At 39.9% G+C, this 15,678-nt stretch overlaps 1 protein-coding gene across 1 annotated transcript in view; it reads right to left on the bottom strand.

Moving 5' to 3' along the window:
* GOLPH3 (golgi phosphoprotein 3) overlaps positions 1 to 14,197 on the bottom strand; it is a 48,749-nt gene extending 34,552 nt beyond the window's left edge. The window contains exon 1 of the mRNA XM_043488432.1: positions 13,269 to 14,197. Within this exon, the coding sequence (XP_043344367.1) occupies positions 13,269 to 13,493 (225 nt within the window). The 5' untranslated portion in view covers positions 13,494 to 14,197. The remainder of the gene's footprint in view (positions 1 to 13,268) is intronic.
* Between the last annotated feature and the right edge of the window lie 1,481 nt (positions 14,198 to 15,678).

The following is a 15,678-nucleotide window of genomic DNA, read 5'->3' as shown; positions in this document are numbered from 1 at the left end:
CCTTTCAGCTTCCATGAAAATGGAGATGCTGAAGTACTCACTTTTCTTTCCGTGCGTGCCACCATTCATTTCACTTCACAGAGCACAAAGTGTAAGCAGAAACTGACTTTCTCTCAAGAAAATGAATTTTTTAAAGGATTTCTGGGAAAAATGCATGTACTTTTGACTAGCAAAGGTATTTTTCTTTTTTGGCCATGCCATGCAGCTTGTGAAATTTTAGTTCTCTGACAAGACTAAACCTGGGCCCTCAGCCGTGAGAGAGCGGACTGCTAACCACTGGACTGCCAGGGAATTCCCTAGCAAAGTTTTTAAAAGTGTATTTAACAGTATCTTATTAATAAGATTTAACCATAATTCCATAGTCTTTCCTAGGAAGCATGAAGGTTTTGGATAGTAAAGAGTTTTGCAAAGCTGTTTTCATATATGCAAATTATCACTGTCTTACAATAACTGAATAAAGCATTATTTTACAATGGAAAAATCTGAAGTTTAGGTAAATTAAGAAGTATAATCTGGTTATCAGCAGTTAAACCTCAAGCTACAGTGCTCTGGCTAGATACTGTTCTTTGACCACCATGTTACATTGTCAGTATTTTAAGTTGAGGACATTTTGGAAAGCATATAGAATAATAAAAGCATTTAAGTTTTCTATCAAAGCATTTAAGTTTTCTATCAAATCACCATAAAACTACTTATTAGATGTTGGCCTCTGCACGATTCTATTTTTTTAAAATAAGAAAAATATAATTTAATTAAAGAAACACCTACTGAGTACCAAGACCTTGCTAAGCAGAGGTAATAGAGATGACCAAGATATCTACAAGGCACAAAATGAAAAAAAAAAAAAAACCATAATTCAGTGTGATAAATATTGTAATACTGATATGAATAAAATGAAAAATATAATTTAATTAAAGAAGCACCTATTGAGTACCAAGACATTGCTAAGCAGAGGTAATGGAGATGACCAAGATATTTACAAGGCACAAAATGAAAAAAAAGACCACCATAATTCAATGTGAAAAATATTGTAATACTGATATGAATAAAATGAAAGCCTAACTCTCATGTGACCGTATTTGGAAACAAAGCCTCTGGGAGATAATTAGGTTGAGAAGAGGTCATGGGGGTGGAGCCCCGTGATGAGATTAGTGCTCTTAGGAGAAGACAGTAGAGATTTTGCTGTCTCTCTCTGTCTCCACACACAGCAAGAGGAACCTCACCAGAAGCCAATCATGCAAGCATCCAACCTTCAGGATGGTGAGAAAAGGAATTTTTACTGTTTAAACCAATTCTGTTGGTATTTTTTTATGGCAGCCCCAGCAGACTATCACACATGCATATATACCTACAGCATTCTAGACACTGTGCTAGGTGTACACAATGACAGGGAAAAGGGATAAGCGCAACGAATGGTGCCCTGGAGATTAGGTAAAGAGCTCTGGCTGGGCATCAACAGATGGGTAAGAAATGGCTGCCCAGAAAGAAAAGGAGGAGATCCTATACAGAAGAATCTGCTACAAACACGAAGGCCTAAAAAAAGTAATAATGTGATTTCCAGGCTACTAGAGAGAAAAATAATTAAAGGATGAAGGTCCACAGCACGACCATATTTATAATACACCCCTATTAAATATGGTACATCGAATAATATATTCTGTCATGCAGTCACAGCAAATAATAGAGCATCTTATTTCTCATTGGAAAAATCCTTATTTACTAACATGGGAAGGTGGTCACTGGGCATTATTAAGAAAACAGGGTTAAAAAAGAGAAAGAAAGGGATTACAAACCAGTACTGGAAGGAGTTTTTTTTTTTTTTTTTAAGTTTTAAATAAACATAGGCAAACTCATTGAAAATAGGACTGGAAAAATAATCTAACACCAAAATATTACTCCCAACTTCCGTTACTTGCCTCTGTGCAATCCTTTCTCCACACAGAACTTTTTTTTTATTGATAATATAAAGAGTGGGTATGAAAGTATTAGTTGCTCAGTTATCTCTGACTCTTTGTGACCCCATGGACTGTAACCTGCCAGGCTCCTCTGTCCATGCGATTTCCCAGGCAAGAATACTGGAGTGGGTTGCCATTTCCTTCCCCAGGGAATCTTCCCGAACCCAGGGATCAAACCTGAGCCCCCCACACTGCAGGCAGACTCTTTACTGTCTGAACCACCAGGGAAGCCCCAAAAGTTCTGTGTCTGTCCTTTCCCCACACAGAATTTTTTTTATTGATAACACAAATAGTGGGTATACCACTCCCCAATACCTTCAGTGGCTTCCCAACTGCACACAGTTTAACACACAAAGTCCTTAACCTGATTTGTAAGGCCTCTATGTTGCAGCACTCTATCATCATCTCAGGTCTTTCTCCCCATCACTTCACTCCTGCCTTCAACCACCTTTCAGTTCCTCAAACCAAACGAAGCTCTTTAATACCTCATGACCTTGAAACATACTAGTATGTCTTCACTGGATTTGGCAGCTATTCATTCTTTGAGTCTCACGTCATGTCCTTAGAAAGTTCTTCCCTATGCTCTCCCCTCAACATCCATTCCCATACAGCATCCTCTGAGTTTCTTTCACAGTAACTATCACAGTGTTTAATTTACACACATATGTATATACCTATCTATATATGTATCTATCTTCCTTAGTACAATACCTTCTGTATAGTAGACATTCCACAAATGTTTGTTGAAGGAATAAAAGTTGAATTATGGGTTTTTTCTCTTTTGTAATCTAGATTTTCTCAATCTTTTTCAAAAATGAGCACAGACTTGTAAAAGAAAGTAATTAACAGTATACTACCTGTTGGTTCTTTAAACTCAAACCAATCATCTTTTCTCTAAGCTTTAATGGTGATTAAATCCAAATAATTCTTCCTTAATAATTATCTTTCTGATCTGTCTCATTCCCTCTTCATCCAAGACCCAGGCAACAAATTTCACAAATTCTAGTAACTTCAAGCCTATTACAAATCTTCCTGCCTCCAACTTTTCCATCTACCAATTCTTTCTTCACTTAAATGTCTTTCTAAAAATCTAGTTTACATCATTACTGCTATCTTTACAAGCAACAACTCTCTCCACTATCATCTCCACTATCTGTTTAAAGGCTTAAAGGTACTGAGTTTTTTCATTTTCCCTATTCCACACATAATATCCCTCATATCTTATTTTTTATTATTAGACAACTCAGATGTTCTTCTTCAGCTGTGTAAAATAACATTTCTAGAAGGATAACTTTCCCATTTATTTATTTAAATTTATTTATTTTAATTGGGGGCTAATTACTTTGTAATATTGTAGTGGTTTTTGCCATACATTGACATGAATAAGCCATGGGTGTACATGTGTTCCCCATCCAGAATCCCCCTTCCACCTCCCCCCCCATCCCATCCCTCAGGGTCATCCCAGTGCACCAGCCCTAGGCACCCTGTCTCATGCATCGAACCTGGACTAGCGATCTATTTCACATATGGTAATATACATGTTTCAATTCTATTCTCTCAAATCATCCCACCCTCACCTTCTCCCACAGAGTCCAAAAGTCTGTTCTTTACATTTGTGTCTCTTTTGCTGTCTCGCATATAAGGTTATCGTTACCATCTTTCTAAATTCCATATATGTGCGTTAATATGCTGTATTGGTGCTTTTCTTTCTGACTTACTTCACTCTGTATAATAGGCTCCAGCTCATTAGAATTGATTCAAATGCATTCTTTTTTATAGCTGAGTAATATCCTATTTATTTACTTTCACATATATATCCTGTCATAACATTCTGTCTAGAATGCTAGTTTCCTATGAAGTTACATGCCACATCTCATTTAAAATTCTGCTCAAAACTTATCTTCCTAAAGTGCTCCCTTTCATCTCCAACACTCCTCTTTGGTGACACACCCAATTCAGGTCTTCTTCACTTGCCCCCGTCCCGACAACACTGCGCACTGCTTCCCATTCCACCAGTGATAACAGAGCTACTTTCCCTTTCCTCATTAAATCGAGACAAGAGCCCAACATGAGGAACTCCTCTCTTCAAAAGAATGCCCCTTTCTTACCAGCCATTAAGATGATTTTTAAAGAAACCATCCTAAGAGGAATAGACAAAGGCTGCCACTGTTCCACAGAGGAGGCAAAGGCATCCTCCAAAATGTCAGTGAAGCAATCTGGAGGTAAGAGAAAAGCCACTCCCCCACCAAACAGTTAAAGAAACTATATTAAAAAACACAAATCTTGTGACAGACTAAAGCGGTGGGATGGGGTAGAAGGTAGAACTTGCAGCACACCAGGCTTCCCTGTCCTTCACTATCTCCTGGAGCTTGCTCAAACTCATGTCCATTGAGTCAATGATGCCATCCAACCATCTGATCCTGTCACCCCCTTTCCCTTCCAGGCTCAATTCTGATCCTGTCACCCCCTTTCCCTTCCAGGCTCAATCTTTCCCAGCATCAGGGTCTTCTCCAAAGAGTCAGCTCATGTGTATACCTATGGCTGATTCATGCTGATGTATGACAGAAACCAACACAGTATTGTAAAGCAATTATCCTCCAATGAAAAATAAATTTAAAAATAAAACCAAAAAATAAAATAAATAAAAAATAAAATAAAATAAAACCAAACCACCAATCCTAGGCCTCCAATACCAATTCTACTGAAGGCAGAGTTTCTAATAACAAAGTTTATAATCAGAAACCACCCACAAAGGCATGGGTAAAGTAACTATGACAAAGCTTGAGATGCCAGTCTGTGGTTGTTACTAGAGGACACGGATGGATGCAGGAAAAAGAAACAAGACTTAAAAGAGCAAGAGCCCCAAGGCAGCAGAGGGCATGCAGGAGTGAGAGAAGGAATCAGCCACTTTACTTGTCATTAGAGTCATATTATCATTTTGGAGGTTTGGAGGCTTCTAATGCCTCTGAAGAGTCAGCCATTTCTTATGAGAATTAAGGAAGACTCTGGACTCGGCCTGAAAGTAAGAAATGGTACTTCAGGTGTCCAGATTTTCCAGCACAGCATGCCAGCGATTATCAAAAAATAAACCAGACTGTAGGCTCAGGACAAACACATAGATAAGCAAGCACAATAAGTAATTGCACTTGAAGGAAAGGCTCACTTAAGCCCAGCAAAGCACAAAAAGGTTAAGAAATAATAAAAACAGTGTAAGTATTAAATACTTGTCAGGATCACTATAAATCTTAATTCACTTCTCAAGGCTAGGCAATTACCCATTTGCATTTGTTCAACACCTTGCAGTTTTCAAAAGCACTTGCACATATGCCAATTCACTGGAGCCCTACAATTCAGAAGTTATGGGACAGCCCACAAAAGCAGACTCACTGTGCTCAGGGGGTAAAACTGAGGTCTAAGAATCCAAAGCATTTATCTTAACCCTTCTAACAAGTCAACAGCAGGGCCAGAAGTCAAGAAATATGGCAATCTTCTGATTCCTGATCCAAGGAATCCACTATTACACTTAAAACGTATTTCCATTTAAGTCAATAACATTTTATTGGAACCACTTGCAAATCTGTCTTCTATATAGACTAGATGCTCCTTGAGGTAAGAGGATTTTCCCCGGAACTTCACCACCAGCAAAGACACTGGCACATAGATGTTCAATAGCTGGACTGAACTAAATCTGTTTCCACTGTAACAGTGTACAGACAAAAAAATTAAATGAGCAGCTCAATTCAGTGACTGAACTGAAATTTAAGCTAAATTCTTAAAATGCTATTTCTGAGCTTATTTTGTTAACATGGTATAAAACTGTTTAACAGTTGCATTTAAGAAACTGGAACTAGAAAATGAAACCAGAGTAAAAATAACCATTGGGGATGGGGTGGGAAGGGAGGCGGGAGGGTGGATCGGGATGGGGAACACATGTAAATCCATGGCTGATTCATGTCAATGTATGGCAAAAACCACTACAATATTGTAAAGTAATTAGCCTCCAACTAATAAAAATAAATGAAAAAAAATAATAATAACCATTGGCAATTTAAATGCACTCCTTTAATTCCAGTTTCTCCAAAGGGCAGACGGTTGAGAGTGGGGAACAAAGACTTTACCTACAAATTATCAACCAACAAGGATAATTTTGTCTTAAAATTTAACTTATGGCTCCCTACAGTTCAATATACTAAAATTATTCCTCCTACTACCAAACTACTAGTCCAATTCTATTACAATAAAAATTCATATCAGAGAAAAAGATCTAAACCTCAGCTAAGCACAAACTCAGTATTTTCAATATTAATTTATTTCAGTATTTCTCAACTTCTTTTTCCCATTTCTGCTCCCTAAAGGAGCTTTCTCAAAGAGTTTTTTCTCTAACCACATCCTCGCCCATAAAATTTGGTAAGATGGTACACTGTATGTACTCAATCACTCAGTAGAGTCCAACTCTTTCAGGCCCCATAGACTGTAGACAGGCTGCTCTGTCCATGGAATTTTCCAGGCAAGATTACTAGAGTAGGTTGCCATTTCCTTCTCCAGGGATCAAATCCACATCTCTTTAGTCTCCTGCACTGGCAAGCGGATTCTTTACCACTAGCACCACCTGATCTGTTTATATACTGTATGTATATCTACGCTTTATACATAAAAGGAGTAAGAATTTTTCATCACCATCCCCAGAACCAATTTTCTCTCCCTTAGGGATGATATGACCCTCAATGAAAATACATGCTTTACTAAGTATAGTAAATATTTATTGTGTGGAAGCTATATGCCAGGCTGAGATATTCACCATGGAAAAATTTAATGACAGCAACACAATTTAGTTTTTTAGTTTACTGTTAAGAGTTTTGACCCAGAGAACTGAAATGAAAAGTGCTTGAAGACAGAGACGTTCTTCCTAATATTTGCACCTCATCAAAGGCTTAGCTCAATAAACATATGATGAACACACGGAAGTTATTAGAACTCTGTATGTGGTAGTTACACAATTTGCAAATGTCATCTAGCAAGATAACCAAGGTACAGAAATGCTGGCTTCCTATTTCAAACTTAAAATCCAACTCACCACAACCCTGAAACCTGAAACCTTCTGTAGTCAATTTTCAAGAGGAAAAAAAGACAAAACACAGCCAAAACAATAAACTAAAACAAAGAAACAGTTTCTCTACTAGATCATTTTTAAGCTTCTGGTTCACTAAATGCTTTGAGTACCTCACAAAAGCTATGTTCCCTTTCTCTAGAAAAATATACACATACAATACATACAACTAACTACAGAATGTTCACAGAATTTCTAAATTCCATCCTTTGACTCCAATTTAAGAATTTCTCTATTAAAAAATTATGTAAATCATATACAATTTATTGTTTAAAAATAAAGGTGTTTTTTTTTTCCATTTAAAATTTAACTTTTTCAGCTTAAAATATATTTACCAGAAGCATTCTTTCTGGCAATAATGTACTTTAATATTAATAGTATTCTTGCAGATCACAGATTTACCAAACAACTAGTAAGACAAGATAATATGAATAAAATAACACCCTCCTACATATACATATCTCTTTAATACCTAATTTAAAACCTCAAGATTCACTAGATTATAATACTGTACAATACTATTGAAACAGGTTGCAGTCTTTCAAGCTTTGAGCAGAGAAACCTAAAGCCACTGGCATCAATTTCAAAATGAAGTCGGGTTCTCTCCTTTGTTGTCACTCTTAAATGGAAGAAACAAGGGGAAGACAAGCCATCTCTTTGAGCGGCTTCAAAAGGACACTCCCATGAAAATAAAATCCCCTCAACAAAGATTACAGCAACTCTGAGTGACACAATTTACTCTGATTAATAGAAAAATTATGCGGATACAAAGCTGAAAGTTTGCTTGGACATAAAGCAGTGTTGGGTCAAGTTTAATACAACATAACTGGACAAGCATAATGCATTTTTGGAATTGTAAATCTTTTGTATTTGTAAATCTTTTGAGATTTACATAAGAGCGGACAATGACTGCAATAGGTTATCTCTTTAAATGTCAAAAAGTATGCCTAAATATTTGATCAAAATAACTTCAAAGTGTAATTCTAAAAGATATTCACAAATGATCCATACAGGAATGCTCAGATGGTTTAAAATGAATAAATATCAAATGTCAGTATGACATATAAAATGAATCAGTGAATATTTTGGCCAAACTGTGAGAACCCTGAAGAAAAGTAACTTCACTAATATAAAATCTTATGTAAAAGATACAATCAAGTGATTCAATGAACTCCAAAAACTAATTTTATAACTAATATTTCATACGTGTGTACTCTTAAATGCACCTGAAAAAATAAATGATCACTCAAATCATTCAAAAATATGAACAGCACATTATTTTTATTAAAGGAATAACAAAATTCTAAAACCTAGAAGTCTTTATTATGCTTTAAATTACTAAAATCTTAACACATCTTTAAATACTGAGTATTGAATGAATTTCTCACTAACAGATTTGATATACAGATATATGTATTACTGCATGTACCAGAAGGAGAATTATTTTTAAAAAGTTATCCATCTTAATAAGTACTGTACTTCAAGGTAGAAACCTTGGGAAACTACAAAAATGGAACACTTTTGGATCACTCTTTAGAGCTAATTTAAAAGTCACACAAAAGTCAGTTCTATCATTTTAGTTAAACTTAACTATTTTATCCTAAGTGTGTATTATCCAGCTCAAGCTTTAGAGCTAATTTAAAAGTCACACAAAAGTCAGTTCTATCATTTTAGTTAAACCTAACTATTTTATCCTAAGTGTGTATTATCCAGCTCAAGCATCTACTTATTTTTCAAGATATAACGTTAAATTAGCACATTAAGGTTCTTACCTGCAAGCATTCAAAACATCAAAAACTGACTCTGGCAATCTCTAAAAAGGGACTTAAAAAGGTTCTTAAAAAGGGACTTTAAAAAAAAAAAGGGACTTAAAAAGGTTCTTAAAGCTTACAAAATTGAAAGATGCCTGGGAAATCAGGATGGAAAAGACAAGCACCACAGGGCTAGGGAGAAGGAATCTAAAACAACCAAGTCAGAGAACAATCTTACCCACACACTGACGCTCCACTGACAGGTCCCCCAAAATCCCCACAGCCTCTTGTTCTGCTCTCAAGAGCCAAAGTCCAAGGAGAAAACAACTGGTTGGACAAGTCTAGGTCTGACTACACTACAAAAGGGAAGGGGTGAATGCTTCAATAGGGCATCCCAGGGATGTATACAATGGGGAACACCCTACAGACAAAATAAAACCTTAAGAGACAAAGTGAAGGGTAAAACAAGAAATGTCCACAACAGTCATCAAAATTACAGGAGAGGTCTATGTCTCCATTTTAGAGCGCTCTGAGGCTCAGAGCATTTGAATAACATGGAAAGCAAAGGATATACCTCAGACCAAGACTACACGACAAAAAAAAAAAAAGACTACACCACATCCTTCCACTCTGCTATTCCACATTCCACTCTAAATTATACCTGGTCATTTAATATAAACAAATCCAACTTTAAAGCACTAAGATGTTCCATGAATGAAGATATTTAAAAGTATATGACACCAGTTATTTCACTTAATTCTCAAAGAGGCATTCAGAAAACAATGACTATAGGAGGCCTCTACGGAAAAATCAAATAGTTGGGAGGGGGGACACACCTAGCTTGTTTGCTGTCTCTTCCTCTTAAACACAGGAGAGATTGCAGAAATCTTTGCTAATTATTTGGAAGTTGAATTCAAGTTTAAACCTATCTGCCAAAAAAAAATAAAAAATAAACCTATCTGCCATCTTGTTGTGGGCTTCTCTTTATTTACTTCAATACCTATGTCCTCTGCCTATATCGAGCATCAAACCCCTGGAGGGGCCAAGGCATCTGTGTTTTAATAAGACAGAAAGGAAAATCATTGGTAAAAAAAAATCTGAAATTAAATTCACGATAACTTTATAGTTATCCCTAATAGGTAATCTGAAGCCAGACCATCTGCTCACTGGCAGGCAAGCTGAGCCTTCTGTTCAGTAAACAGGCGAGGAGGAGAATACTAGATTCAGGATATGAGTTAAACAATTTTTTAAAATATTACAGACTGTAAATGTGCTAAAACTTAAGCTGATAATAAAATGAGAATGAACAAATGACAACCTCCAAGAAGCAAGTTACAAACTTGCTTTACAAAAGATATAAAAAAAAAAGGGAGAAACTCTATGCTGAATTCTCAAGTCAAACAAGTGGTGGCTCTTGAGGACCAGGCAGTGACTGGAAAGGAAATCAAGTGGGGCTTCTGGAGAGCTGCTCAGGTTCTGTTTCTTGATGTAGGTGTTGGTTCAACAGGTGTGTTCAGTTTGCGAAAATTCTTCACATTCACGTGCACTTTTCTGTAGGTTTATTATTCAACAAAAAGTATTTTTCACAAGCAGTTAGTCTCAGCATTATTAAAAAAAATTAAAATCGAACTAATTTCACCTCTCACAATTTATTTAAAATTTTCCTTGTTTTGATTTCAAGTAAGGTTAGCTCTAGGGCTTTCCTGGTACCTCAGATGGTAAAGAATCTGCCTGCAATGCGGAAGACCCAGGTTTGATTACTGGGTTGGGAAGATCCCCTGGAGAAGAGAATGGCTACTCACTCCAGTATTTTTGCCAGGAGAATCCCTGGACAGAGGTTACAGTCCATGGGGTCACAAAGAGTCAGAAAGGACTCAGCAACTATTATCTATCTAAGGTTAGCTCACAAATATATAAAGTGTATCCATTATTAATGACAAACATAACCTCTGAATTTAGCTTTTGAGTATCTTAAAAGTACCCAGCTATGACAAAGATGGATATTAAGTTAAAATAATAAAAAGTTAAAAAAATAATAATAAAAAGTTAAAGAAGTGAGCTCTATATTACAGCTAAAATTTAGAATTTGCTATTATTAAATTTAATAAGTTAAAACCTAGTATTAATAAGCATAAATGCCTAGAACCTACATGAGAGTAATTACTGTCCCCTAAAAAAAATGATACAAGTAGAAGACAGGAGTGGGAGGGAGGGTGGGATCTCCTAAGGACAAAGATACAAATGCATGAGTTGCCAGGACTAGTTATATGTAAAGATGTGAGGACCAGGGGAAACACAGATTAATCCCTAAAACCTAACTCTTTATAAAGCAATGCAAAGTCCCAACCCCACCCACCACCACAATTCCATGAACTTGCCTGCTAAAGGGAAAAAAGTTTCCTTCCCTCTGTGGTTGCTGAAATGATCAGAATTAGTGTCTGGACCTTGGCCATGACATGGCAGAGTATAGTGACTCCTGACACAAACACAACAGATGGCCTCAATTACCTGCCACCAAAGAACTTCAAATTTTCTAGATTTTGTAAGCACTATTAAGTTGCAACAAATAAATTCTTTAGATTACCTTCATGAAAACCAATCAAGGGAAAACAGCATGTTAATATGCTTCGGCTTAAACATCGCTCAGTAGTTTCGGACTCCTAGGACCTCATGGACTGTAACCCGCCAGGCTTCTCTATCCATGGAATTCCCCAGGCAAGAATACTGGAGTGGGCTGCCACATTCAGAGTAACAACTTAAAAAAACAAAAAGGTACTTTCTCACTCTTAGTTTCTCATTTACAGTGACTCAGAAGTCCAAAAGCTAGTTTTGGTTTAGCTTTTAAGTTTTAGTTTTACACAAAGAATATATCCACATAGAAAAGTCTCAAAACTTATAAACCAGATATTCATTGAGGAATACGGATGAGACTTGTTTTCTTCATTTCGCGCTTTTTTTTTTTTTGTATTTTTTACAATGTTACTTTTGTCCCAGAGGAAAAAGATAAAAACGTTTATTACCAAGATTCTAAACTTTGAAGCTGAAAGAATCTTTTATAAATACTTTCCAAAATCACATGTCTAGGACATTATACCTCTAGTTTGTTTTTCCAAAGAGAAAAAAGAAATTTCATATACAGCCTGGTTGCGTAACTCAGGAACTAAGAAAGATATTGGGTCCCTTTCGTGGCCAAAGGAACATCAAGTGATCATCAGAAAGACCTGAGCAAAAAAAAAAAAAGAAAAGAAAGACCTGAGCAAACTGGAAACCTAGATAACACAAATACTCCAGACATTTCCATCAAGGTAAACTTTAACTCATTAGATTACTAAATATCGGGAATCCACAAACAATCCATATAAAACTCACCTATATCTGATAACTTTTGGAGAAAGATGACGAAGTTGTCTTAACATGGAGTTTTTTTGCCCATCTCTGTGAATTGGGAAAACTATTGAAAAACAAAAAAACTTAGATATTTTTGTATCTGACTCTCAAAATGTGCTGTCTGTAGTTTCCACAGAGAGATATAACAAGCTTCTGGGACCCCTCACCATACATGATTTATACAATATCCATTCATCTGTCTGACCCTCCGCAGGTCTCTAAAAATAATCAACTTTGCAGATAGACACATGATAAAGCAAATACAGCAAAATGTTAATTATAGAACCTAGGTGAGTATACAGGTGTCCACCGTAGCATTTTTCCCAACTCCTCTATGTGTGAATATTTTCACAAGGTATAAGCGTGAAAATAATTGTTTCAAAGTGAGAACACACGTATCTATCGAAACGCTGAGGCCTTTCACAAGTCACAAACCTACCATTTCAAGCACCCCCAAGAAAAAGTCCCTCCCCTTCATTGAGACTGCAAGACTTTTTTTGAGAACAGTAAAACTGAAGAAATGATAAAATTATAAAAATAATCTCTCACCCAAAGCATGTTTACTTAGAAAGTCAATTTGCAGATTTCATGAGAATTTTGTTGGACTTTAACAGGAAAAATAGAACTTTTGCTTCCATTTCACGGAAATTTTTCAAAATTTCCAAATACACCTTAAGTTGTTCTTTTTTGTTAGTCCCCAGACAGCAGATCAGTGGACCCCTCCTAGGTCCTAAAACCTGCAGAACCTATGGGTTCAGGGCGCTGGTGGTTCCAGGTGTTTCACGCTAACCTGCACTCCATGGGAATTGTACCCTGAGGTTTACCCGGGTTAAACACACGGAAAAAAAAAAGGGAGGACGCAACAGACCGCCGCGGAGTCAAAATGAAAGGAGTGATTGAGAAACCAGAAAGGGAAATCCAAGCACTCAGTGCGGGAGGGTGAGCAGGGCGCTCCCGCGCGCGGAGCTCGGGAGCTCGGAGAGCAGACGCGCGGAGCCAGTAGCCGGGCTCCCGCTTGGCGCCCGGGCCCTGCACCGGCCGCCCCCGCCCTGCCCGCCGCGCCCGCACCTCGCGGTCCTTGAGGCCCAGCAGGAGCACTTCCTCCATCAGGGTCAGCCGCGTTTCCTTGGAGTCGCCCTTGTCGTCGTCGTCCTGCTCGTCGCGACGGCTCTGCGCGTCGTCCTCATCGTTGCCGCCGCCGCCGCCCGCCGCCCGCTCCTTGTCGGCGGCGTTGCGGGAGGCCTCGGTACGCCGCTGCACCAGCCCGGAGCTGCGCTGGGTCAGCGAAGTCATGGCTCCGCCGCGCCGGGCCACGAGGGACGCAGGACCTGCCGGGTCTCCCTCTTCCTCCCTCCGCGGCCCCCGACCGCGCGCTTCCGTGTTAAGATCGGGCACTGGAGAGAGGTCCGTCGGCAGCAGGGCCGGGTGCAGTCATGAGGAGACGGGCCGAGGGGGAGCGGGTGGACCCGGCGTCGGTGGGGCGGACGAGGGGCTCTATCTTTTTTGTGGCCTCGGACGTGAGGCAGCAGGAGCTAGACGGGGGCGGTAGAGGAGGAAGCGGCTGAGGAAGAAGCGGCGGCGGCGGCGGCGGCGGCGGCGGCGCCTTTCCAATATGGCGGCGCCGGCTGACGTCACTGGAGGATGTGGCACGGACTGCGCGGGGCGGGCCCGGAGGGCGCCGGAAGCGGCGGGCAGGGACCCGGGGGCCGAGGAGTGGGCGGGGGCCAGGGCCTGCGGTCAAGGACCCCCCCCTCCCGGTCCCCTGGGACTCCCCCGGCCCTTGCCGTTTCCTTGGAGTCCCTTCATCGCCCGCGCCCGCCTCCCGTGACGTGTCCTTCCTCCACCCGCCTTCCCTGTGTCCCCTAAGGAGCCAGGGCTGAAAGTAGACATTGGAAAGGCCTCAACGAATCGGGGCAGCCTTGGCCTCGCGAAGGCGAACCCTGATCCGTCTGGAGCTGCGCCCACAGCACCCCCGACACCACTGTCCTCGGAGTAGGCCTCGGCCCGGGCTGCGGGGGCCGGGCTTGGAGTCCGGTGTCCCGGTGAGACACTGGAAGGACTTTGCTCACCGCCGATGGGGCGTGGAGAGAACGCCCTCTCTGCCCACACTCCCAGACCCTTCAGAAGGAGCAACTGCGTTTAAATACCCTGAAAGCGGACTTTTAGTTTTTCCAGGTGTATTACGGTATGAAGAGAGCGGATAGAACAGATTGAATAGTTTGGTTTCTAAAACTTTGTCCCTCCTGCCAACCCGGGCGCAGTGAGTACAGTTAGCACTGCACAGGTCAGTACAGTCGACCTTAACGAGCTTTTTATAGAGACAATAAACCTGTTGGGTTTCACGCCACGTCTTTGTACACATTAAATCTTTCAATTTAATTACTAGGTTAAATCCTCTTGGCGTGCTTGACTGTGCACGTTCTGTTAAAGCATAGATGTCAAATCTGAGGGGAGGACGTTGGAAGGCCAGAAGAGTGGAACTTAACACATAAAACATTATCCAGAAATGGTATTGTATGCCATCCGATATTATTTAAAGTCAGGAGTGACCACAGGCTGTGGCTTCAGAATGATTTAGGTAGGAGGAATGTAACTGGACTGAAACTGTAATAAGAGATATTCGCCTACGGTAAAACCGTAGCATGGAACATTTTGGCTACAGAGTTCTTTTCCTTCCACAAACCCATTATCCAGAACTCATGCTGGCCTTCACCACCACCACCACCCACTGCCGCGGAAAGTGGGAAGCTAAATCTAGGGTGGGGAGAAGAGGGCAGGATGAGCACAACGTTCCCTTCCTATTTCCTATCTTTTTGGGCAAAGGTCGATTTCACTTCAACTAATTTCTTTCACTGGCATCCTGTTCAACTCTTTTTTTCCCCCTCTTTTTCTCCCCCTCCCAGTTCTTTCGCAAATAGTTTAAAATGTTGCTTTTTAAAAGAAATATAGTCAAATACACAGTTTAAAGAGTATAAAGATAGATACAGTGAAAATCGTCCTTCTAGCCCTGACCCTGTTCACCCAGTTGTTCCTCTCTTCCCTTAGTGATTTTCAAATACCTTAGCAGATTAGGGGAAACCTAATTCCCCTCCCCTTGAGTGTGGGCCAGACTTAGTGACTCTCTTCAAAGGAATTGAATGTGGCAGGCAGGACTATACATGACTTCTTAGATTAGGACAATAGTGTTTGCAGCTTCTCCCTTGTTCTCCTTTCTTCTCTCTGAGATCTGAGGGAGACATGCAAGCAGCCTTACGAAGAGGCCTAGTTGCGAAGGAACAGCCATGTGAGTGAGTCATCTTGGAAGTGAATCCCCTGAATGTGTGCTAAATCCCTTCAGTAGTGTCTGACTCTTTGTGACACTATGGCCTATAGCCTGCCAGGCTCCTCTGTCCACGGGATTCTCCAGACAAGAATACTGGAGTGGGTTGCCATTCCCTTCTCCAGGGTATCTTTCTTACCCAAGTCTCCTGTAGCTCCT

The sequence above is a fragment of the Cervus canadensis genome, chromosome 16 (assembly GCF_019320065.1).
Source record: "Cervus canadensis isolate Bull #8, Minnesota chromosome 16, ASM1932006v1, whole genome shotgun sequence".
NCBI lineage: Eukaryota > Metazoa > Chordata > Mammalia > Artiodactyla > Cervidae > Cervus > Cervus canadensis.
Note: the sequence above shows the minus strand (reverse complement) of the source record. Positions and strands in the feature narration are given on the sequence as shown.